General features: G+C 37.6%; 1 protein-coding gene across 8 annotated transcripts in view; it reads right to left on the bottom strand.

Moving 5' to 3' along the window:
• Positions 1–20551: 20551 nt before the first annotated feature.
• The window catches only part of ADGRG6 (adhesion G protein-coupled receptor G6), a 138844-nt gene continuing 132998 nt past the window's right edge, over positions 20552–26397 (bottom strand). For 5 of the 8 annotated variants that reach the window (XM_024739404.1, XM_024739401.1, XM_024739403.1 and 2 more), the window contains one exon: positions 20552–23476. In XM_024739404.1, coding sequence (XP_024595172.1) covers positions 23298–23476 — 179 coding nt within the window. In that variant the 3' untranslated portion in view covers positions 20552–23297. Of the gene's footprint in view, positions 23477–25858; positions 25905–26397 lie in introns of all 8 variants that reach the window. The other 3 variants (XM_024739407.1, XM_024739406.1, XM_024739405.1) reach the window with 1 other exon arrangement.

The following is a 26397-nucleotide window of genomic DNA, read 5'->3' on the forward strand; positions in this document are numbered from 1 at the left end:
AAATGTTGGGTCAACTGACTTGCATCTACTACTAGCTGTGTGTTTAGGCAAATCATTCTACCTTCCTTAAGTCTCCTTGTTTATAAAAGAGTTATAGTTGTCTTTTGTTTTTCTTCTTTTCACTATAACACTCTCTCTCAGAAATGTGACTTTCAAGGAGTTGAGAAAGGGTGAAGAAGGAGAAGAAATTTTAAAAAGACAAGCTGGAGCATTGTGCATCTTGCTTGTGAATCTTACTCCACTAGGATATTCTTCTTCAGAGCAGAGTTCGTGTCTGTTTGTTTACCAGTGTAAACCGGAGTCTGAAGAAGAACCTTGCACACAGTAGGAGATCCATAAGCACTTGTTTAGTCTATAGATCTCCGAAGAATGGAACAACCTACCTTGTTCTAATGGTTTGCTCGACCATTACTAATGATGTAATGCCACCTGCTGGCAATATGCATAATTACAGCTACATCCCTGGGAATGGAATCTTGAGGGACACTTTCCTTTTTTTGCTTTTATATTGCTTTAACAGTGTTTTGAGAAAATATTGTGTGAACACTTTTTGTCTTTTATAATAAAATAAAAAATTATGACCGATTCAGACCAGAAAATCTCTTCATTTTCCCTGCAAAATGATAAACTATGTACCCTCACCTATACTGAGAAATCTAAGCAAGTCTGGGAAAAGAAAGGCTGGATACAAACAGATGCACCTGAGAGAGAAGGAATCAAACAATGGTGAGGGGCGCCACCCTGGACATTCAGAACCTTACCTAGAATGAAGGGATGAAGGTTCTATCGGTAAGACCCTTTCTTAGAGAATTTAATAATGCTGAGATTCCTGAATCCCTAGAAAAATCCAAAGTCTCATTGATTATTGGGCCTGGTTCTTTACAAATAAAATCTCCCTGAGCATGTATAAGTTCTTCCCACCATGTTTTTGTTGTTGTTTGGTTTTTGTTGGTTTGCTTCTTTTGTCTTCCCACCATGTTTTAACACAAACCCTTGTGAGCACAATTTGATTATTAGAAGCCAGGATAAGTTGCTGCCATGTGGGATTTCTCTGGGCCTCATTTGTCCTATGAAATATGGATTGCTCTAGAGAAACTCTAAGGTAATTATAGCTCTGAAAACCATTGAATCTGATACGCAATTCAGCTTTTCTGTTCTCCCCATCCCTTCCCTCTCTAGGATGTAGTACCTGTGAATATGAGAATTTACATGGCAAATGGGACTTTACAGATATAATTAAATTAAAAATCTTCAGATGGGGGGGGTTATCCTGAAGGATTAGATACAGGTCATCCCAATGTAATCACAAGGATCCTCATAAGAGGGGGAAGGAGAGCCAAAGTCAGAGAAGGCAATGTGACGATGGAAACAGAGACTGGAGTGATACAGCCACCAGCCAAATGTGGGCATCCTCTAGAAGCTGGAAGAGGCAAAGAATGGATTCTCTCTGGAGCCTCCAGAAGGATCCAGCCATGCCGACAGCTTGATTTTAGTCCCAGCAGACTCAGTTCAGACTTCTGACCTCCAGAACTTTAAGAAAACAAATTTGTTTTTTAAGAGAACAAATATGTTGTTCCAAGTCACCAGATTTGTGGTAATCTGTTACTGCAGCAAGAGGGAACTGATACTGTACTTATCTTTAAGAAGCAAGAATTTTTAATATAATCATCATGCCGTCACACTTCACAAAATTAATCATTCCTTCATATCAAATACCATATTCACGTTTCCTTGATTTTGTAGCTCTAGATGTATTGTCTTCACCTATTTGATACCTACTTTCCCCAACAGACCAGGAGCTTATTAAGAAGAAGGGTTGATTCCATTCGGTAATGTATCTCCTACAATGCCCAGGTCCTAGCATGTCATAGATGCTTAATAAGAGCAGGCTGAATTGAAATAAATCACATCAATAATAGCTTTGATGTGAAATTGCTGAAAATTCAACTTCACTATTGTTACTATATACACCAAGTCAGAAACATATCACACTATAATGGCGAAGTCACCATTTATTGATTGGCCACTCTGTGACAATTCTTTTTATGTACCGTTTTAAATTTAATTGTTATAACAGCTCTGAGAAATAGTATTATCTTATCATATAGTTGGTCACACTGAAATTTAGAGATTGGTTACTTGGTAAATATTATCCAACAGGTGATTAACACAGACAAGATTCAAATCTTGGAAACATCTGCTGCTGAAACCACCTTACATTCTTCATGAATAGCTGCTGCTTAGAGAGCTGAAGTGTGCAACAAATGTACGATGGGGTGGGGGGTGAAGCATGAGTGCTTGGGCAAGAACACCGCTTGCTCTAGTTCCCGTGGCAGAACTGTAGGTGGATAGACTAACAGTCTAACAGAGAGAGTACCTGAAAGCCAGGCAAATTGGAATGTGGTGATTAATATCATTTAGTTCCTGAGTTGAGACTGAGTAAGAATGAATGTCATCCCGGCCCCGCCCACACTAAATATCAGCTGCGGTAGAAGCAAAATGAAACCATTCAAAGGCTATGGTGTGATGTGGTTCCTGGATATCGGCTGGATTTCTCACTCCTTGGCTTGCTCACTGTGGGAGGCTGAATTCTGCCTCCTAGAGATATCCAGAGATGTACCTGGAACCTGTGAATGTTATCTTGTACGGCAATATGGACTTTGCAGATGTGATTACATGAAGGCTCTTGAGATGGGAAGATTATTCTTGGTTAATTTCACAGGACTTAAATGGAATCACACGTGTCCTTAAAAGAGGGAAGCAGAAGGAATTACACACACAGAGAAGAAGGTGATGTAACTGAAGTAAAAAGAGATTTCACTTTAGAGGTAAAGGAAGGGCTCACAAGGCAAAATTACCTAGAGCCTTTTTAAGAGCAGAGCCTGGCTGACGCCTTGATATTAGCCCAGTGTAACTGATTTCAGACTTCTGGCTTCCAGAATCACAAGAGAATAAACCTGTATTGTTTTAAGCCGCTGAGATTGTGGTAATTTGTTACAGCAGCCATAGGAAACTAATACAGTCACACAAAGAGGTTACCTCCAAGTGCAGCTATACTTTAGTTTATGGAATAGACATGCATCAGAAAGGACTCCTAAAAAGTATATAGGTGTCTCAAATCAATTTTTCCACTGCTTTTCATTATGAAATTGCAGGTGTTATTTTATAGCACCCCAAGGACAGCTGTCACAGTTGCTTCTCTAACAACCATCACACTGGTTTATTTTTTAAAATACATCCATAAAGAGAAGCTCACAAATCATAAGTGCAACTTGATGAATTTTGAAAAAGTGAATGTTTCCATGTTATCACCATCCATCAAGAAATAGAACATTCCCAGCACCACAGGAAGCCCTTCCCGTCATGCCTCTTCATAGTCGTTTCATATCACTACCAGCTTTCTCCCGAAATTTACCTCTATCTGATTTTTTCCTGTTTTGAACCTTATACAAATGAAATCGACAGCATATAATCTTTTCATTCTAGCTTCTTTTACTTGACATTGTGTTGTTGTGTTTTGTAGCTGGATTGTCTTCATTTTCCCAACAATAATATTTTGTTATGTGATTATAAAGCAGTTTATTTATCTATGGCACTGTTTATGGACAATAACACGGGGTTACTGCACGCAGTAATGTTATGAACAACATCATGCATATTTTTCAATACACACAACTTGTCTTTCCATTAGTCACATACTTAACAATGGACTAGCTGGGCATAGAGTATGTGTCTGTTCAACCTTAGGGGTTATTACTACCAAACAGGTTTCCAGACTGTTCTATCAGTTTATATTTCCACCAGGAATGTATGAGCGCTACGTTCTTTTGATATTGACGGTTTGTAAATGTTAGCCATTATGAGGTGTATATGATATCTCAGTGTGAGTTTAATTTTAATTTTTTGAAGTTCCTGTTCACATCTTTGGCCCCTTCTGTATTAGACTACCTAACCTTTTTAATTTTCTTTCCAAATGTAGGATTTAAAAAATATTTTAGATGTGAGTTTTTGCAGGATATATGTATTTCAATATTTTAATAGTGTGCGTTGTCAGTCTCTTAAATGGTGTTTTTTGATAAACAGAGGTTCTCAATTTAAAACTGAAGGACAAAAAATCACAATATTTTTGTGTTGTCGCTTTAAGAAATATGTACCTACTCCAAGGTCGCAGAGATTTTCTCCTATGTTACTGTATAGAAGCTGTATAGTTTTACTTTTCACATTCAGATTTACCAGCCACCTAGATTTGATTTTTTGTGTGGGCAGTAGGAGTCTAATCCTATTTTTTCCATATGGGTATTCAACTGACTCCACGTTACTTATTGAAAAAATTATCTATACTTTACTCCATAAGCTGTTAGTTTTGTCAGAAGTCAAGATACCATAATAAACCTGTGGGTTTATTTGTGTACTCTCTATTCTATTTGTATATTTGTCAAATCTCCATGACCATATCACATTGTCTCAATTGTTGTAGCTTTATAGTAAGTCTTGATACATGGCAATGTAATTTTCCACTGTGAATCTTTAAGATTGCCTTAGTTATCATCGACCTTTCATTTTTATACAAAAATTTGGGGGGACCTTCAAGATGGCGGAGGAGTAAGACGCAGAGATCACCTCCCTTCCCACAAATACAACAGAAATACATCTACACGTGGAACAACTCCTACAGAACAACCACTGAACGCTGGCAGAAGACTTCAGACCTCCCCAAAGGCAAGAAACTCCCCACGTACCTGGGTAGGGCAAAAGAATAAACAGAGACAAAAGGATAGGGACGGGTCCTGCACCAGTGGGAGGGAGCTGTGAAGGAGGAAAGGTTTCCACACACTAGGAAGCCCCTTTGCGGGTGGAGACTGTGGGTGGCGGAGGGGAAGCTTCAGAGCCGCGGAGGAGAGCACAGCACCAGGGATGCGGAGGGCAAAGCGGAGAGATTCCCACACAGAGGATTGGTGCCGACCAGCATTTACCAGCCCGAGAGGCTTGTCTGCTCACCCGCGGGGCTGGGAGGTGAGGCTCGGGCTTTGGAGGTTGGATCCCAGGGAGAGAACTGGGGTTGGCGGCGTGAACACAGCCTGCAGGGAGTTAGTGCACCATGGCTGGCTGGGAGGGAATCCGGGGAAAAGTCTGGACCTGCTGAAGAGGCAAGAGACTTTTTCTTCCCTCTTTGTTTCCTGGTGCGCAAGGAGAGGGGATTAAGAGTGCTGCTTAAAGGAGCTCCAGAGATCGGCATGAGCCTTGGCTATCAGCTCGGACCCCAGAGACGGGCATGAGATGCTAAGGCCACTGCTGCCACCACCGAGAAGCCTGTGTGCAAGCACAGGTCACTATCCACACCTCCCTACTGGGGAGGCTGTGCAGCTCGCCACTGCCAGGATCCTGTGATCCAGGGACAACTTCCCTGGGAGGACACACGGCGTGCCTCAGGCTGGTGCAAAGTCACGCTGGCCTCTGCCGCTGCAGGCTCACCCCTCATCCGCACCCCTCCCTCCCCCTGGCCTGAGTGAGCCAGAGTCCCCTAAGTAGCTGCTACTTTAACCCCATCCTCTCTGGGTGGGAACAGACGCCCTCAGGTGACCTATATGCAGGGGCGGGGCCAAAATCCAAAGCTGAACCCCAGGAGCTGTGTGAACAAAGAAGAGAAAGGGAAATCTCTCCCAGCAGCCTCAGGAGCAGAGGATTAAATCGCCACAAACAACTTGATGTACCCTGCATCTGTGGAATACATGGATAGACAACGAATCATCCCAAATTGAGGCAGTGGACTTTGGGAGCAAATGTAGACTTGGGGTTTGCTGTATGCGACTGACTGCTTTCTGGTTTTATGATTATCTTAGTTTAGGATTTAGACTTTATTATCATTGGTAGATCTGTTTATTGATGTGGTGGCTCTCTTCCTTTTATATATATATATATATTTTTTTCCTTTTTCTCTTTTCATGAGTGTGTATGTGTATGCTTCTTTGTGTGATTTTGTCTGTATAGCTTTGTGTTTACCATTTGTCCTAGGGTTCTGTCTGTCCGTTTTTATTGTTTTTTGTTTTAGTATAGTTTTTAGCACTTGTTATCAGTGGTGGATTTGTTTTATGGTTTGGTTGCTCTCTTCTTTCTTCTTTCTATTTTAATTACTTTTTAATAATAATAATTTTTTTATTTTAATAACTTTATCTCTTTTTATTTTTTTCTTTTTTCTTTCTTTTTTCTCCCTTTTCTTCTGAGCTGTGTGGTGCTCTGGCTGGGTGTCAGGCCTGAACCTCTGAGGTGGGAGAGCCAAGCTCAGGACATTGGTCCACCAGAGACCTCCTTGCTCCATGAAATATCAAACAGCAAAAGCTCTCTCAGAGATCTCCATCTCCACATTAAGACCCAGCTCCACTCAACAACCAGCTAGCTACAGTGCTGTACACCCTATGCCAAACAACTAGCAAGAAGGAACACAACCCCACACATCATCAGAGAGGCTGCCTAAGATCATAATAAGGTCACAGACACCCCAAAACACACCACCAGACGTTATCCTGCCCACCAGAAAGACCAGAACACAGGTACTAGTCCCCTCCACCAGGAAGCCTACACAACCAACTGAACCAAACTTAGCCACTGGGGGCAGACACCAAAAACAATGGGAACTATGAACTTGTAGCTTGCAAAAAGGAGACCCCAAACACAGTAAGTGAAGCAAAATGAGAAGACACAGAAACACACAACAGATGAAGGAGCAAGGTAGAAATCCACCAGACCAAACAAATGAAGAGGAAATAGGCAGCATACCTGAAAAAGAATTCAAAGTAATGATAGTAAAGATGATCCAAAATCTTGGAAATAGAATGGAGAAAATAAAAGAAACGTTTAACAAGGAACTAGAAGAACTAAAGAGCAAACAAACAATGATGAACAACACAATAAATGAAATTAAAAATTCTCTAGAAGGAATCAATAGCAGAATAACTGAGGCAGAAGAACAGATAACTGATCTGTAAGATAAAATAGTGGAAATAACTACTGCAGGGCAGAATAAAGAAAAAAGAATGAAAAGAATTGAGGACAGTCTCAGAGACCTCTGGGAAAACATTAAATGCACCAACATTTGAAGTATAGGAGTCCCAGAAGAAGAGAAAAAGAAAGAGACTAAGAAAATATTTGAAGAGATTATAGTTGAAAACTTCCCTAATATGGAAAAGGAAATGATCAATCAAGTCCAGGAAACACAGAGAGTCCCATACAGGATAAATCCAAGGAAAACAAGCAAAGACACATATTAATCAAACCATCAAAAATTAAATACAAAGAAAAAATATTAAAACCAGCAAGGGAAAAAACAACAAATAACATACAAGGGAATCCCCATAAGGTTAACAGTTGATCTTTCAGCAGAAACTCTGCAAGCCAGAAGGGAGTGGCAAGACATACTTAAAGTGACGAAAGGGAAAAACATACAACCAAAGATTACTCTACCCAGCAAGAATCTCATTCAGATTTGACGGAGAAATTTAAAGCTTTACAGACAAGCAAAAGCTAAGAGAATTCAGCACCACCAAACCAGTTTTACAACAAATACTAAAGGAACTTCTCTAGGCAGGAAACACAAGAGAAGGAAACGACCTACAATAACAAACCAAAAACAATTAAGAAAATGGTAATAGGAACATACATAATGATAATTACCTTAAATGTAAATGGATTAAATGCTCCCACCAAAAGACATAGACTGGATGAATGGATAAAAAAACAAGACCCATATATATGCTGTCTGAAGAGACCAACTTCTGACCTAGGGACACATACAGACTGAAAGTGAGGGAATGGAAAAAGATATTCCATGCAAATGGAAATCAAAAGAAAGCTGGAGTAGCAATTTTCATATCAGTCAAAATAGACTTTAAAATAAAGACTATTACAAGAGACAAAGAAGGACACTACATAATAATCAAGGGATCAATCCAAGAAGAAGATATAACAATTGTAAATATTTATGCACCCAACATAGGAGCACCTCAATACATAAGGCAAATGCTAACAGCCATAAAAGGGGAAATAGACAGAGAATCATAGTAGGTGACTTTAACACATCCCACTTTCACCAATGGACAGATCATCCAAAATGAAAATAAATAAGGAAACACAAGCTTTAAATGACACATTAAACATGAAGGACTTAACTGATATTTATAGGACATTCCATCCAAAAGCAACAGAATACACTTTCTTCTCAAGTGCTCATGGAACATTCTCCAGGATAGATCATATCTTGGTTCACAAATAAAGCCTTGGTAAATTTAAGAAAATTGAAATTGTATCAAGTATCTTTTCTGACCACAACGCTATGAGATGAGATATCAATTACTGGAAAAGTTCTGTAAAAGATACAAACAAATGGAGGCTAAACAGTACACCACTAAATAAGCAAGAGATCGCTGAAGAAATCAAAGAGGAAATCAAAAAATACCTAGAAACAAATGACAATGAAAACACGATGACCCAAAACCTATGGGATGCAGCAGATGCAGTTCTAAGAGGGAAGTTTATAGCAATACAATCCTACCTCAAGAAACAAGAAACATCTCAAATAAACTACCTAAACTTAAACCTAAAGCAATTAGAGAAAGAAGAACAAAAAAACCCCAAAGTTAGCAGAAGGAAAGAACTCATAAGGTCAGATCAGAAATAAATGAAAAAGAAATGAAGGAAATGATAGTAAATAAATAAAACTAAAAGCTGGTTCTTTGAGAAGATAAACAAAATTGATTAACCATTAGCCAGACTCATCAAGAAAAAAAGGGAGAAGACTCAAATCAATAGAATTAGAAATGAAAAAGGAGAAGTAACAACTGACAATGCAGAAATACAAAGGATCATTAGAGATGACTACAAGCAACTAAATGCCAATAAAATGGACAACCTGGAAGATATGGACAAATTCTTAGAAAAGCACAACATTCTGAGACTGAACAAGGAAGAAATAGAAAATATAAACAGACCAATCATAAGCACTGAAATTGAAACTGTGATTAGAAATCTTCCAACAAACAAAAGCCCAGGACCAGATGGCTTCACAGGAGAATTCTATCAAACATTTAGAGAAGAGCCAACACCTATCCTTCCCAAACTCTTCCAAAATATAGCAGAGGGAAGAACACTCCCAAACTCATTCTACGAGGCCACCATCACCCTGATAGCAAAACCAGTCAAAGATGCCACAAAAAAAGAAAACTACAGGCCAATATCACTGATGAACATAGATGCAAAAATCCTCAACCAAATACTAGCAAACAGAATCCAAGAGCACATTAAAAGGATCATACACTATGATCAAGTGGGGTTTATCCCAGGAATGCAAGGATTCTTTAATATATGCACATTAATCAATGTGATAAACCATATTAACAAATTGAAGGAGAAAAACCATGTAATCATCTCAATAGATGCAGAAAAAGCTTTTGACAAAATTCAACAGCAATTTTTGATAGAAACCCTCCAGAAAGTAGGTATAGAGGGAACTTACCTCAACATAATAAGGGTATCTATGACAAACCCACAGCCAACATTGTTCTCAATGGTGAAAAACTGAAACCATTTCCACTAAGATCAGGAACAAGACAAGATTGTCCACTCTCACCACTATCATTCAAAATAGCTTTGGAATTTTTAACCACAGCAATCAGAGAAAAAAAGAAATAAAGGGAATCCAAATCAGAAAAGAGAAGTAAAGCTGTCACTGTTTGCAGATGACGTGATGCTATACATAGTGAATCCTAAACGTGCTACCGGAAAACTATAGAGCTAATCAATGAACTTGGTAAAGTAGCAGGATACAAAATTAATGCACAGAGATCTCTTGCATTCCTATACACTAATGATGTAAAATCTGAAAGAGAAATTAAGAAAACACTCCCATTTACCATTGCAACAAAAAAGAATAAAATACCTAAGAATAAAACTACCTAAGGAGAGAAAAGACCTGTATGCAGAAAACTATAAGACACTGATGAAAGAAATTAAAGACGATACAAACAGATGGAGAGATATACCATGTTCTTGGATTGGAAGAAACAACATTGTGAAAATGACTATACTACCCAAAGCAATCTACAGATTCAATCCAATCCTTATCAAACTACCAATGGCATTTTTCACAAAACTAGAGCAAAAATTTTCACAATTTGTATGGAAACACAAAAGACCCCGAATAGCCAAAGCAATCTTGAGAACGAAATACGGAGCTGGAGGAATCATGCTCCCTGACTTCAGACTATACTGCAAAGCTACAGTAATCCAGATAGTATGGTACTGGCACTAAAACAGAATTATAGATCAATGGAACAAGATAGAAATCCCAGAGATAAACCCCCACACATGTGGTCAACTGATTTTTGATAAAAGAGGCAAAAATATACAATGGAGAAAAGACAGTCTCTTCAATAAGTGGTGCTGGGTAAACTGGACAGCTACACGTAAAAGAATGAAATCAGAACACTCCCTAACACCATACACAATAATAAACTCAAAATGGAATAAAGACCTAAATGTAAGGCCAGACACTATAAAACACTTGGAGGAAAACATAGGCAGAACACTCTATGATATAAATCACAACAAGATCCTTTTTGACCCACCTCCTAGAGAAATGGAAATAAAAATAAAAATAAAGTAATGGGACCTAATGAAACTTAGAAGCTTTTGCACAGCAAAGGAAACCATAAACAAGATGAGAAGACAACCTTCAGAATGGGAGAAAATATTTGCAAATTAAGCAACTAACAAAGGATTAATCTCCAAAGTTTACAAGCAACTCAATATCAAACAATAACAACAACAACAACATCCCAATCCAAAAATGGGCAGAAGACGTAAATAGACATTTTTCCAAAGAAGACATACAGACTGCCAACAAACACATGAAAGGATGCTCAACATCACTAATCATTAGAGAAATGCAAATCAAAACTGGAATGAGGTATCACCTCACACCAGTCAGAATGGCCATCACCAAAAAATCTATAAGAAATAAATGCTGGAGATGGTGTGGAGAAAAGGGAACCCTCCTGCACTGTTGGTGGAATGTAAATTGATACAGCCACTATGGAAAACAGTATGGTGGTTCCTTAAAAAACTAAAAATAGAGCTACCATACTACCCAGGAATCCCCCTACTGGGCATATACCCTGAGAAAACCATGATTCAAAAAGAGTCATGTACCACAATGTTCATTGCAGCTCTATTTACAATAGCCAGGACATGGAAGCAACCTAACTGTCCATCGACAGATGAACGGATAAAGAAGATGAGGCGCATATATACAATGTAATATTACTCAGTCATAAAAAGAAATGAAATTGAGTTATTTGTAGTGAGGTGGATGGACCTAGAGACTGTCATACAGAGTGAAGTAAGTCCGAAAGAGAAAAACAAATACCGTATGCTAACACATGTATATGGAATGTAAAAAAAGAAAAACGTTATGAAGAACCTAGGGGCAGGACAGGAATAAAAACGCAGACGTAGAGAATGGACTTGAGGACAGGGGGAGGGAGACGGTTAAGCTGAGATGAAGTGAGAGAATGGCGTGGACTTATATACACTACCAAATGTAAAATAGATAGCTAGTGGGAAACAGCCACATAGCATAGGGAGGTCAGCTCGGTGCTTTGTGACCACCTAGAGGGGTGGGATAGGGATGGTGGGAGGGAGACGGAAGAGGGAGGAGATATGGGAACATATGTATATGTATAACTGATTCACTTTGTTATGAAGGAGAAACTAACACACCATTGTAAAGCAGTTATACTCCAATAAAGATGTTAAATAAAATAAAGTAAAATAAAATAAAAGGTTTGTTTTTTTAAAAAAACAAAAATTTAGTTTTAGCTTGTCAATTTATACACACCGAAAGAAAGCCCACTTTGATTTTTAATAGGATTGAATTGAAAGTACAGATTAATTTGAAGAGAAGTGATATTTTTATATTATTGACTTTTAGAATCTATGAACATGGTATATATCTCTGTTTTATTCAGTTCATCTTTAATTTTTTTTTTTTTTTTTTTTTTTTTTTTTTTTACCAACCACTGCGCCACCAGGGAGGCCCCATCTTTAATTTTTGTCAAAAATGCTTTACATTTGTCAGTGTAGAGATCTTGCACATTTTTCTCTACATTTATTATGTTTATGCAATTGCAAATGGTATTTTATATAATTTTATTTTCATATAACTTATTGATATAAATAAATAAATAAATAAAAAGAATGCCAAAAATAGAAGTAGATAGTAGAGTTTCGACATATAGAAATACAAAAGTACATCTGATTTTTTATCTGACATTTTATCCAGTAACCTATTAAATTTATTTAGTAATTCTAATAATTCATTTATGACTCGTAGATTTTCTGGGTACAGAAGCACATTATCTATCTACACATAAATAAACTTTTATTTTTTCCTTTTTAATCCTTATAATTTCCTTTTTTTTCTTGCCTTGTTGTTCTGCTAAGACCTACTGAATAGATGTGATATTGGCATGCATCCTTTCTTGCTCCAAAATGCAGCGGAAACTAATATTTTAATTAAATCTGATATTTACTGTAGTTTTTATTTTGTAGATAACATTTCCTTGTAGTTTGCTAACAGGTGTTCATGATAAAGAGGACTTTTCTGTATCTATTGAGATGATAATATGGCTTTTATTCTGTTTACATCACAGTGATTATCTAAAATGAAACTCGTCTTGGTTATTACTCCTATTCAACATTGAACTGGTGGTTTTATCCAGTGAAGTAAAATAAAAAGAAATAAAAGTCATCCAGACTGGAAAGAAAGAATTAAAATTGTCTTCATTCCTGGACGACACGATTGTATATATAGAAAATCCAGTGGAATCTATAAAATAGCTACTAGAACTCAGATAAAATGAAATAAAGTCTATAAACTCTCCCCTGAAAAATGATGACACAAAAACATGTTAAAATAGCTTTGGGGAATTAGCAGACCCCTGAGAGCTCATGTATGGAACATGGTTTTTTAAGACAGTGTCCTGGGGAGTGCTGTCCACCCACACATGGGTAAATGAAAGATCATCACAATTTTAGGGACTGTGTGCATGTCAGGAAGGAGGAGGTAAGGGCTTCAGTGGAAGATATGGTAAGAAATGAGGCTAGAAATGCAGGCAGGAGTGAGGTGAACCCACAGAGCACTGGTCTGACTTGATCAGGTTTATGTTTTAGGAAAAAAAAATCATTCCTGTGTTACAGGAGATAGACTGCCAGGTGGGTAGACAGAGGGAGAAAGTAGTTAGAAGGCTATCGTGGAAATCCAGGGCAAAAATAGTAAAAAATACTATGGAAATTTCCTTATGGGGGCTTGAACTTCATAGTGCCTGGTTTCATATTTTCATTTATCCTTTTTTATAGGAAAAAAGAATGTTGATAACTTTTATGACCATTTCCCATGTAAGATCTGCCAATGGTCAGTAAATGACTTTTCTGTTACTTTTTGCCTAATGAAGGATGAAAAATAAATGGAAAGTTCTTCTACTCAAAGTTTCTTTTTGTTGTTATTGATGATGTTGTTGAGGGATTCTCCTGGCTTACTCTGCAGATCCCTCATCTATTTAGAAATATTTGTTCCTTTGTTTAAGGACTAGACAAATGCCTGGACACGGGTTTTTGCCCGACAAGGAATTATGGGAGTAAGAAAGACCAGGAAACCTGCGCACAGTTCATCTGCCTTCATAGCCCCAGGAAAAAGTACAATGGATAGGGAGGGGAGGGTCAGGACTCCTTTCAGTTGCTGTAGCACCTGCAGTGCAGCCACAGACACACCTGTCCTGCCCTCTGCCTTCAGTAGGAGCAGGTGTCACCAGCTTAGAACCCGGGATCCAGCTGGACACTGGGTGTTTTCTGTCTTTGGGAGGCTGACTGACAGCGTGCTAGTAATATCTAAGCAGAGCTTGCTCTTTGCATTTAATAGAAATTAAATGTGTGGAATTTGACATATTCTGTCTGTAGTTTCCCTCTCATTTGTTAAGAAGATTTGAGGGACAATGTAGTCTGGCACAAAAAGAAAACCCAAGATTGTTTTATTTTATAAATCCATGATTTCCATGAATTCAGTTCTCATAGGAAATTTCAACTTATTGATTTGACTTCTTTTCCATTAGATCATGCTGTCATCCCTGAAAAGCGATTTCGTTGGTTTTAAGAATAGGGAACTAAATGTGGTAAGGACTTGCTGACATATTTGAAGTCAGGAGAATAAGCAAGTCTGAGTACATTTAACTTTGCTTTCTTGTAGCATATATTATAAAGATTGCAAAAGACCATATTGATATTTGCTCAAAGTAAGAAACAATTTAGTGGAGTACCTCTGCAAGAATTGTGGAGACAAATAGATGCACTGGGCATGGAAATAGAAAAGTAAATTATCTTCATGTATTTGGAACAACTGTTATTAATCTACCTACACAGGCGAAGACCTTGCCTCTCTCCACACAACATCAGTAAGTTAACTCTACATATAAAAGAGACAGGAAGGAAAATTAGACCATAATGTAGGAATAAAATGCACAAAATATGTTAAATTTGAGATCTACTGAGTGGAAAGGGGAACCTAAAATCAGGTCTCTTAAGACTCTTTAAATAATTTCAGCGCCTTAGAAATGAGGGACTGTTTCAAGGTAATTTTTCAACCTAATCCCCACAACTGTATGAGGTGTTATAAGATATAAATGAAGAAAATAAAATCCCCATAATTATATAAGCTATTATAAAGCAGAGATGATGAAAAAAATTAATAAACAACAAGAAGAATACTTTGCCTCAGATTCCTCAGGCTTGTGCTTCCGTGCCCAGACAGTTCTAAAGAGAATTTTGATGCTAAAAAAGCCCTGACTCCACATGACCTTCGAGTCTGGGGCAGGTGTTTCTGGGGAAGGAGATGCGAAGTGAGGTGAGACACAGCTTTCCACTCTCCTGGAGAATCTTTGGAATCTGAAGGTAAAGCTGTTTCAGTGTTTGGTTTCTATTAATGAAATTTCCATGAACAAAACTACTTGATTTGGGACTTGCCAAGCCTCCACAATCTTACAATCCAATTCCTTGAAATAAAACTCTCTTTATATATACACATATCCTGTTGGTTTGGTTTCTGTGGAGAAGCCTGAATAATCAAGAATGTTAGATCTGTTATATAGTACATAACATATATGTACACACACACAATGCAACCACTGAAAGGAATGAGCTCTACTGCTCCCCACATCAAGTTAAAACTAGCCTGCTGACCAAGTGAACAGAACATCCTTTTAGGATGATGCCAAACATGCCCTGGTTGTCTCTAGGTTTGAGGTTCAGGGTTCAAGAGAGAAGACAATAATCTCAGCTAAATGCTTGAGTTGCTTTCTTCTCGGTGAAGGAAGCAAACAGAACTCCACTTTGCATTCTTGGACAATTTTCATTTGCCTGAACAACATGGAACAATTTTTAAGAGAAGAAAAATTTCATGAAACCTCACAGTTCATTTTCATGAGTTTTAGGAAATAGCACTACCATCATTTAGGAAACAGATTCTGGGTCCCTGCCCACCCCCACGCGAGCCTTTTAGAGGTTTGTGCTAACAAGAATTTAGAAGGAAAGAGGGATGAGGGTCCAGTGGATTTGCCCTGCTATTTTGTTGTGACTGAAGAAAGCAAGACTTTGCACATCATAAGTCTACCCAGAAGCACTTGGAAGCCCTGAAAGCCCCTCACACCGGTGAGAGTAATGGACAGAAAAGGGGTGACTGAAAACAAGGAGAAGCTGTGAAATACAGCTTCCTCCCCTTGACTCTGGGCTCATCACAGCCCCCTTCACCCCACATACATACTAAGTGAGATATGGGGAAAATTAACTTGAGGATTAGGGAGAGAGTGCCTAAACTTCAAGTGCTCTTTTTGAGTGAACAGAGATCATGCAAAACAGCAGAACCAAAGTTAGGAAAAAGACCCTGTGAAGGAAAAATGTTCGAAGTGAATTGGAAATTATTTGGTAGAATGAAAGCCACAACTATGTTAGCAATCCCTTATAGCTTTTGCGGATAAGGGAAAAAAACCAAAAAACCAACCAACACTTTGTAACTACAAACTGAGTTTTCTATAACTGTGGCAAAGACCTAGTAAAACATTGTCTAACCCTTGTTTGGAATCCTTGCTTGGAATCGTTCTTGAGAAAATGTCCTTTTTACAATTCTTTATTTAGAAAACATTCTGTGTATATAGTTTTCTACCAAAGTTTTTGAAGAAATAATTTTCTATTACCTTCAGATTAAAATGTTAACTGGAAGCAGGCTAATCAAATAGTGACAACTTCTACTTGCAGAAATAGATGTTACTTTAAAAACAAATATTAAGATACTACTCTGGTAGCTGTATTGACCTCTAAGCTGTTCAAGCATCCCTCTCACCTTGCTCCACATCTTTGTATTGCCATAGATGATTTCCCATTGTAATGGGAAATCTGTAAACTGGTGTTTAATACAAATTAGGAGACTCTCAGGGCCCTTGAAAAGGAATCACATGAAATATTATGTCTTTAAAATGCTTCTTGGATCTTTGGCAATGAGTTGTGTGCTAGGAACTGCCCTCCATAACTTACGTGCACACAGCTGTGTCTACTTTGAATGCAAAACTGGCCGAGGCATCCAGAGCAAAGGTAAATAAGCTCCTCTGCACTGTGGGGCACGTCCATGTGCGTTTATTACATGACACCTATTGGTTTTGTCTTTCTCACTTACCCAGCAAGAGACCCCGAATTGCCCATCTGAGGCACATTCTTGGCAACTGTCGAATATGTTTTGCTTGCTGTCTTCGTATTTCCTGCTGATCTGTTTTCTTCTTTCCCTCTGTGGACCGTGCACAGCGTTGTAACACAGCTGGGGAGGAGAAATGGAACTTTTGTACCCATGTTGGGAGGATCATTAATTCCACAGATTTGCCGAAAGAAAACCTGGATTTTAATTCTGATTTTCACAATGAGTAAGTACTGCCTTACTGCTGGGGCATCTTCTCTTTTGTATCTGAGAGTGAATCTTCCTATTAATTTTATCTGCAAAAGATTTAATTAGTGCCCTGAAAATACTAACGTGTTTGTATAGAAAAGGCATTTATTTTGGAAATAAAAAAGACATAAAGATGTTTTAAAAAAAGACACAGAATGCATGCATTCCCTTGAAAAATTCAGATTGAACAAGATCAGATGATTTGCTTGACATTTAGTGTTTGGGTCTTTGGATTCTGTGTTTAAATAAAAACGACTAGAATTTTTCTATTTAAAGAAGTTAACGGGAACTATAAAATTCTAGTGCTGAAAAAATTTTAGCTCTTAAGCAGCTTCTTTTATTTACCAGATAAATAAACTGAGGCCCGCAGCAGAGAGGTGACATACTAAAGTCACATAGCACAGACCATTACCAGTGACCTTTCTTCTACATTCTGTGATTCCTTCAGAGTGAAGGAACTGTTGGCTTTAGCAAAATGGGGTCAATCTACCTTTGTAAGCCTTAAACAATAGTAATTCTATATGACTGCTTTCTCCAGTTCTTCTCATCCTTACTAGTTAACAGTATCACAGCTCACCATCCTTCCTGCAGGTCGTACCATGGCTTTCTCACTGGTGGAAACTGCTAGACAGTAATAGAACCCCAGCTAGTAAGCTGGTTGGTATCTCAGTTTTTTCTTTATATGCAATGAATTAGCCAGAACAAAAACATATTTATCAGAAGTTCATACAAAGCAAGTCTAGCAAATATTGGATTTTCGTTAACCAATTACCACTGTTCTCTCAGCAACCTAACAGCCGTTCAAGGAAACTGATGAATTTATCAAATAGGGATGAAGAGAAATAATTTTCAAATGATCAGTTCAGCTTGGTTTCTAAAACATCTCTTGACTTTACGTAGTAGAAGTAGAGAGAAAAAAATATCCCTTGGTCCCAGCTTCTTCAAAGTCTGGTCACAGGGCTCCACGAGGACCCTGTGTGCTCGTACATTAAATGCCCTATTGAAGCCAGTTTGAGCCAGAAAACAGTTCCCAAGGCAAGTGCTCAAAAGCAGGTTTGTGTACTTATTCATCTCGGACTTCAGCTGAACCTAGTTCCTTTTCCAAAACTGTTAAAAAAGATTTAGAGTTAAAATCAAACTTGGTATTGTCTTGTTCTTATCTTACTTGCCTGCATCATATAAGGTGACATTTAGCAATGAAGGTAAAGTATCTTGAACTGCGTGATGCTAATATGTTTTTTCCCCTTTACTTTGTATTTCTAGTCCATTTCCTTACAAACTCATGCAAATCCGAGGTACTCTGAGATCTACTTTTCCAAAATATAAAATGCAAATGGACCAGGTAAACTCCATATAAATTCAATAAACACGAACAGAGCACCTGTTATGTAGCCAGCAGTATGCGATCACCTATGAAAATGATGAGAATAAACATAACCCAGTACATCAGACCTTAATATTAATGTCATTCAGTAGAAGAGTCACACAGATGAAAATTAAAAAACCAAAAATACAGTATAACGTGTCACGTTAAAGTGTGCTAGACATTGCAGGCACTTACTATTTATTGCTCTTAACAGTGTTATGGGAGACAATGTATTAGCTCTAATTTGGCAGTAATGATTACATTTCAGAGCTTTACAGATAAACTGATTTTTTTTAGTTAAAATTGTTTCAAATGTGTCAGATCTGTCAGTTCAGGCCAGTGAACTCCTCGTAGGAAGGTTACAGGGTTGTCGTCACTTAATATCCTTGGTTGATTGATTGAACTTTAGGACGATGAAGGAGGAAAATACTGTAGTGCTCTGGAGATCTTTCTTTTGTTCCTAGAGTACTTAAACACTTTATTTTGCTATTATTGTGTTATTTTCTCACATGGTGTGACTATATATATCAATATTAAATTATATTTAATGTGAATATCAAATGTTCTATTCTCACTGATATCCTGAATTTATAAAAATCATTTAAATTAATTCATGATGAAAATAAGCCAACCAGAAGATGTAACTTAAAAGATTAAAAAGATTGTGGGGTAAGTGTGCAATCATTTGTCATCCAATTATTCTCAAATGTTTAAGATAAATCAATAAGGTTTGAGACTTTAGAATATTAAATGTTTGGTTATGAACTTGAAATAAACTAGTTTTCCAAAACACACCAAATAAAAAATTTTAATAAGATGATTTGGAGAATGTACTTGCAAAAGCTACTCTAAGGGCAAACGCCATTTACCAGCTTATTTGAATTAATTTAGCCAAGGATTTGCATTCCCCGTAAGGTTGTTTCAAATTTTAATTTTATTCATATCCCCATCCTGATACTACCGCCCTTACAATACCCAACTTGTGAAATGAGCCTCTAATTATTTTAATTGATAAAAATCAGGAAACTCAACACTGCCTCACTATCAGCCCCTCTATACCTCCTTGCTCAGCTCATAACCTGTCCTTCAAACTCAGAAGAAAGCTATGCCTCTTCTCTTTGCCAGGGCTAACCCTGTCCCTGTAATTCTCATCATCCTCACCCTTGCACCTTCACATTTATTCTTATTTTTTCTCTAGGGAAGCATAAAAAGAAAACGGTTAAGTATTCTTCCTCCATATGAAGAGGGAGGGAAGGAAGAGAGAAAGGGAAGAAGTGAGAAAAGCAGGAAAGTTGGGGGGAGGTAGACAGAGAAAGGGAGGGAGGGGGACAGAAAGAGGGAGAGAGATTTAGTGCTTCTATACGAGAAAAATAGAATGTTACTCGACTGGAAACACGGGCATTCTTCCAAAACACGGTATTTACAAAGCCCAATTCCTTCAGATTTCAAACTACTACAAACACAGGTCAGCCTGCAAATCAAATAAGTGTTTCCCACCTACTTCTCACTGCTCCTCCCTCAGCTTTAACCTGCTGTGTGTAACTGCAAATGAAGCTTCAGCAAACGTTTGCCTGTTTTCCTAACACGGCTTGGCCAGGAGTTGTGAATGTTGGCTCAGAAGACCTGAGTGAGCAGTGACCAGCCAACAAGCCTCACAGCTTAGCACTGGGTAGGGCCGTGAGCCAGAGTGGGCCTTGGCTCTCTGCAGAAGAGAGTTATCCTAACTAATCACAGCAAAAGGAAGGGAGGAGGTTCTGTTCTACTCATGCAAGTCAAGTTGGCTAAATTCTGTCATTTTCTAAGCCTCCCATAAATGTGAAAAAAAATATCCATGACCTAACTTCTATGTAGTATTATTGATTTGTTTCCCTTTCAAGATGCTGAAGACTTCCCAAAAAGGAAACCTACATTACTTTTAATTTGCCACAGAGCTTGGCTTTGCATCAGTCATCTTAAGAAAATCCAAGAACTTCAAAATGCATTAATCCCCAGTGAACTGAATCTTTCTAAAATATTCATTTTTAGTGTTTTGGCAAAGTAGCCCCATGTCACTAGCTTAATTGCTGCCAGGTTATTTTCCAGTTGTCAAATAATCTTTTCCTATTTAAGAGTCAGAAATAAAAACATTCAGTCATAAAGGAATTGAACAATTTGGATCACAAACAACGTAAGTATTTATTTGAAAAACATTTTCTATTTAAGTAAAATGGCAAATCAGGTATAGTAGCTTCTTACTACTAATTCTAATTTGCACTCACAGTCACTTTTTATTCATCAAATTCAGAGATACTGCTACAGAAAACTATTTCACAAAGTATTTAGAAAAAAATATATACAGTCTCTCTGATAAAAAGTTAATTAAAAGAACAAAGCCAGGCAATATAAATGTAAGATATAAAACAAGCTCACATTTATAAACACAAATAAATAAATATATACAAAAGAGTCTACGTCAACATTGAACAAATAAAAGCTTTACAATGCAAGTCATCGTGACAGCAATGGAAAATATCTCAGGATCTTAGACTGACTCTAACATAATGTTAAAAAAAAGGAAAAAGAAGAAAATAAAAAACAACCAAAAATACCCCAGAGAGTCTAAATTGATATTATTCTCAAAGTTAAGCTCAACTAAATTTTGGCTCCACAGCTAAATTCCTGTGCTTCTGCTCTGATGCGGGGCTAGATGAAAGTGAGCACTACATGCGCAGAACTGAGCGTAGAATCTGACTCAGTCTTTTAAGTCCACTTGCAAATGTTTCTATTCAGCTGTTTATCCATTGTTTCTTTCCTTACCTGATAACTGGAAATTTATAAAGTGGAGCTGATATTGTTGTCAAATTTGAAAAAAAGAAAAAAAAAGTTTTCCCAGATCTGGATGAATACAAGTAGAAATCAAAGCTATTTTAAAAGCTATCTCTTAATTACTTTTAACTGAATAAGCACTTTGGGTAGAAATCTCACAGTCGAAAGCTAATTAAATTCTACCATCTCTAAGGCTTGGGGGAAAGTATATGAAGATTCAGTGACTATTTCAGGTTAATTTTCACCTAGATGTAACCTCTGCCCAAATAAGCAGCCTGTTAATATAGATGCCTAGAGAAAAGGACATGGCTCTACTGTAGGGTCTTGGTGACCTTAGATTTACTATCCTTTCCTACTACCTACACCCCTCCCCTGTGAAGGCCAAGCTGGGCAATGCTCCTGTCTTCCAGAACAGTGTTTCAGGATGCTACAAAATGGAACAGTATGAAAATCCATTATCATCCATTTAAGTCTGGCCAAAAGCTTCGTGATTGAAGATCAGCAAAAGCTGAGAGGCCCCTTGTTTGCTGCATAGCCTGAAAGCTTTCCTATGTTTCAGACTGAGCGCTACCTGCTTCCTGCACAGAGAGAAAGGTCCCCAGGTGCTCAGTCTGGTTTCTGCCTTTAAGCAGTTTGGTTCTGCCAGAATGTTTCATCTTCTCATCACTTAGGCTGCCACCTCCCAGAACCTGAAACATCTCAGATAACCCAGAGCAAATGTAAAGGTACAGCATGTACTGAGACCAATTTCTAAGAAATTGGATATGAGCCCATCATTTAAGAACAATTAAAATGTGGTCTCTTACACATTCACTAGCAAACATATTCCTCAGGATAGTTTGACAGTTAGGTTAAGCTGCTTAATATTATGCATGGCTTATGTGCAGAAACCTAACCCATAAATAACACCCCATCTGTCTTGCCAGACCTCCTCTGGCTCTTATAATCAGAGGACTTACGTACAAATAGTTTGCAGACTGGCAAGTGTAGACCCACACAATTATAAATTATTTGATTATGATAAGTCACCCACGTTAAGTCTCAGTTTATATTCTTTGGAACAAAACTCTGGAAAGAGGAAGTAAGAGGCTTTTCATTTGTGCAAATGGAAATGTCTTAAAAAGTCTCTGGAGCAAAGACAAGACCATAGAGTCTCAATGGTTGTTTTTCCCAAAAGGGAGAGACTACTGTACACGGCATGCCTAATGGAAATCCGCATTCCTCCCATGAGCCCGCAGCTCAATGTACAGTAGAGCAGCAAAAGCAGAGGTGTGAGAGGGGCATTCTTCAGCTCCTGGGAGCTCCACTCTAATGGAACAGCAACACTAAACTTGATTCAAATGTATAGGACTAGATTATAATTAATGATGATGCTTAAGCCTTGTGTCTTGAATAGGATAAGTGAAATAACATGGCCTCTTATTAACTAGGTCAAAATTTGGGGAATTCTTTCTTTCTTAAGCATGTTGTGGTCTTCAGGGTTAAACATCTGAGATAATAAGAAAAAGTTCCTTTCTAAACTTTGAGTCAGACATTAAATGCTCTTTTGTATCTGTGGTTGAAATTTCATTAAAAAAGAGGAAAGGCTAATGCATTCATAGAAACCAGCACTGAGATGGGACCTGTGGGCATCCAAGATAGTTATAAATATTAGTATGCTTTTGATTGTAGAGAAAGATGATGGAGCAAATGGCCATATCCAAATCTAATTATTATGTGGGGTGTGAATAAGCTCTAAACTAGGGCTTGTCCCAAGCTCGGCCTGTCCCTTGCCCTCTAATTTTAATATTCCACCCCACAGCCCAAGTTCTGATTGATCCATTCAATCGTATAGTTAAACAAATCCTATCCCCTGTGGCTGCTGAGTCGTGCTGCTCTTAGTACTGAAGTTTAGTGATGGTGGAAACTCCCCCATGGAAGAAATACACTGAAAAGACAGATTTTGAATTTCACAAAAGCCTTCTTCACAAAACACATTCTTCATATATATGCAGTTACCTAGGTAATACCACGTTTATATCTGCTAGTCAAGAGTTTTCACAGCTTGCACATCTTCACGTTGCTGCAGACTGATGTCTCTTCCTTATATTGAAGATATTAAAACTTTGTGCTGTGGCTGAAGGTGTCTGACATGATAATATTTTTATAGAAATTATCTGAATGAGCATTGCAATAACCCTTGACCTTATCAATGACCTGATGGACAGGGATGATTGATGTTTGTTCTCCATCAGCAGGGGTCAGTTTTGATGAGGACTTGTCCATGGAAGCATTGTCTGCAAGAAATGATACAAGAAATGAGGCTGCAAGATGAGCTGGTGACATGCCTAAGGGCTACCGTTCTGGATGCTCTATTTTGCACATTAAAGAAGATCACAAAGGAAATGAAGCTCTGGTTCTTTCTCAGCTTAGGTAATAGGCAGCACTAAAATGTCATGTTTTTCATCTTCAAAGTGCATCCTTGCATATGAAAGAACGTTAATGTGCCTTCTAGTAATTTGTGTTGGGAGTTGTTTTAAGAAATATTCTTGTAAGTGGTATTTTTCAAAGAGCCAGTGAATAGAATAATCAGAAAATTGCTGCAAAAATATACGTGGCAAATCAATCAAACAAGGTAGTAACAGATTATATAACAAATGAATTAAAAGGTGCTGAAGTATCTGTGGAAGAAATGATATGATGTCTATGATGTGTTTTCAAAATAATACACGGAGGGGAAAATGGGTAGGTGGCTATGAGTTGATATGAACAAGGAGATTCATTATATTATCCTCTCTATTCTTCATATGCTTGACCCTTTTCGTAATACAATTTTTAATAAAATATAATTTAAAGAATTTTGGAAAAGATAAATGAATACAAAAAACATAAAGGCTATTTTGAACACTTTTTCTCATGGAAAAAACCTGTGAAATGATTGCAATATAGAAAAAAGGTATCTTTTATTAATTATTTTTAAATTATAAAAATCAAAATTATCTTTATCAGAAATATTTTAAGTATATATTTTCTTTAACGATGCTACAGTTTCAGAATGATGTTATTGCTGGCAGCACTAATAGAGCAATTGATAGCAATAAAGGACTGCTAAATATATTTCTGTTCTGAATTTCCCAATATCACATATTTAAACATTATTTTCCTAGACCCAAAGCTTTCTAAAAGTGGTACAGCTAGTGCCCTGAAACTCAGCTAAGCACTAGTATCTACAAATACATACGGCTGTCTTCATGTATCTTGTAGGTATCTGCTTTCCACATTTTGGAGAAAAATGCTGTCTTAAAATTAACTACAGAGATTTCACATCAGTGAAAGAGCAAATGACCTTCTACAACGTCCTCAGTTCCGTACAGTTGTATCTTTTCTATTCACTGTGGAAGAGGCAAAAACTCTATCATGAAAACCTGCGTCTAGGAATCATGGCTGAAAAATTGGAATGTTCACTCTAGGTGTTTTATATTTTGAGTAAGTTTGACCCAGTAAGTGACATAACATTAAAAATCCTCAATAATTGGTAAAAGCCATCATTTTATCTGTTGTCTTTGGAAACGGCTCAGATTGTTCAAGTGTGGTCTTGGTGTTGGAGCAGACACTAAATAAAATGAAGGCTAAAATAGAAAATGGAGTGTCTATCCCACTAAAGGAAGCAAGAGAGAACAGATGGCCTTTGGGAAGAGTGGGCAGACCGAAGCATGGTGGAATGATTATGTCCCAGGACTCGTGAGAAAAAAACTCAGGGAGTCATTTTATAAGGCCCCCTCCCCATTCGGCTCTCAGCAAGCTGATTGATTCTGTGCTTTCCTTCAGTTCATACGTTCACTAGCCATTGGTTTTCTGTTGGGAATTTTTCTATTGACTTAAATCTCAATAATGAACAATTTGTACTTGATGTTTTTAGAAAGCCACACATCCTCAAAGAAACTTCAAGGATACAATCACACTGCTTCGCTGACAACTTCCAGGGTCACATTCCTTTTAGAGATTTTGATCAGCTCCATTCCAAATATGTGACCCAATTTTCTGGGTCTTCACCGTCTAAGAAGGTAAAATTCTGAGCAAGATTTGTATTTCAATATATATGCTATTCCCAGTCCTCTGGGTAGCTATTATATTGTGGATAATATAGATTTTGATTATGGCTGCAAGTTTGAAAACCAGGGGCTAGGGAAATGAACTATTATTTCACCTATACTTAAATTTCAAGCAGACAAAAGTCCTCAAAAAACAGGCTTGGAATCGACAATTTCTCTTTTATGACTTCTGTGAATGTACTGTGACATATCCAGTAATTCATAAGAGCAGTGAAAAAGTAAAGAATTTCACTCTGTTCTATAACAAACCTCTCAAGTACTGCTTTTTTTTTTTTTTTTTTCATTATTTTACCTGATAATGTGACCCACTAACTCCAGAGCATGGTACATTTCCTAGAAGGAGCGGCTTGCAGACACCCCCATGCAGAGAAGAGCCAGCACAGCACAGGACCATTTGAAATTTCAGAAATTCCAGCTCAATGCAGGAATTTCCTTGTGCTAGCTGAGAAGTATTGTAAAGAACAAGCAACTTTGCTGGTGCGGCAAGAGTCTTAGTTTAATCCATGCAAATATTCTCTTACTACCTTGCAAAAAATTCATGCATTCAAGGAAGTAATAAAAGTTTACCTGAATGATCCACTTTTGTTGAAGGAATGCTCTTAGAAGACATTATCTACACCATAAACATATGAATCAATGCCAAGAAATAAACCATCTAGATATCCATGATGCTATGCAGTGACTTTTTGCACACCCTGAGTGACCCAAGAACATCAGCAGTTTCACTGAGAACTGGCTAGCTCGCAGAAGACCGTTTGTACGTCAGCTGATTGGAAACCAGAATTTATTATACCGTGGAAGTAATGTCATACAGCTGACTACATCCTTATACTTGTTGACAAAAACTCATTTAACCCCAAGGATTTTAAAAGAAACAGAAAAACATTAATGAATTCTTAAAAAAAAAATACACAAGATTTTGAAATAGTTAAGTTTTCCTTAGGTACCCCCATTTCTGCAATTCATTTTATCTTCTAGTCAGTTTTCACCATGATGCTTACTATTTCCAAATATTTTAATACTTCCAAAATATCCTCTGTTCCAAATTATGTACTTTGTTATCTTCTTTCGCCTTTTTTTTTTTTTTTTTTTTTTTTTTTTGGGTC

Source organism: Neophocaena asiaeorientalis, unplaced genomic scaffold, assembly GCF_003031525.2.
Source record: "Neophocaena asiaeorientalis asiaeorientalis breed wild unplaced genomic scaffold, Neophocaena_asiaeorientalis_V1.1 scaffold162, whole genome shotgun sequence".
In the NCBI taxonomy this organism is placed as follows: domain Eukaryota; kingdom Metazoa; phylum Chordata; class Mammalia; order Artiodactyla; family Phocoenidae; genus Neophocaena; species Neophocaena asiaeorientalis.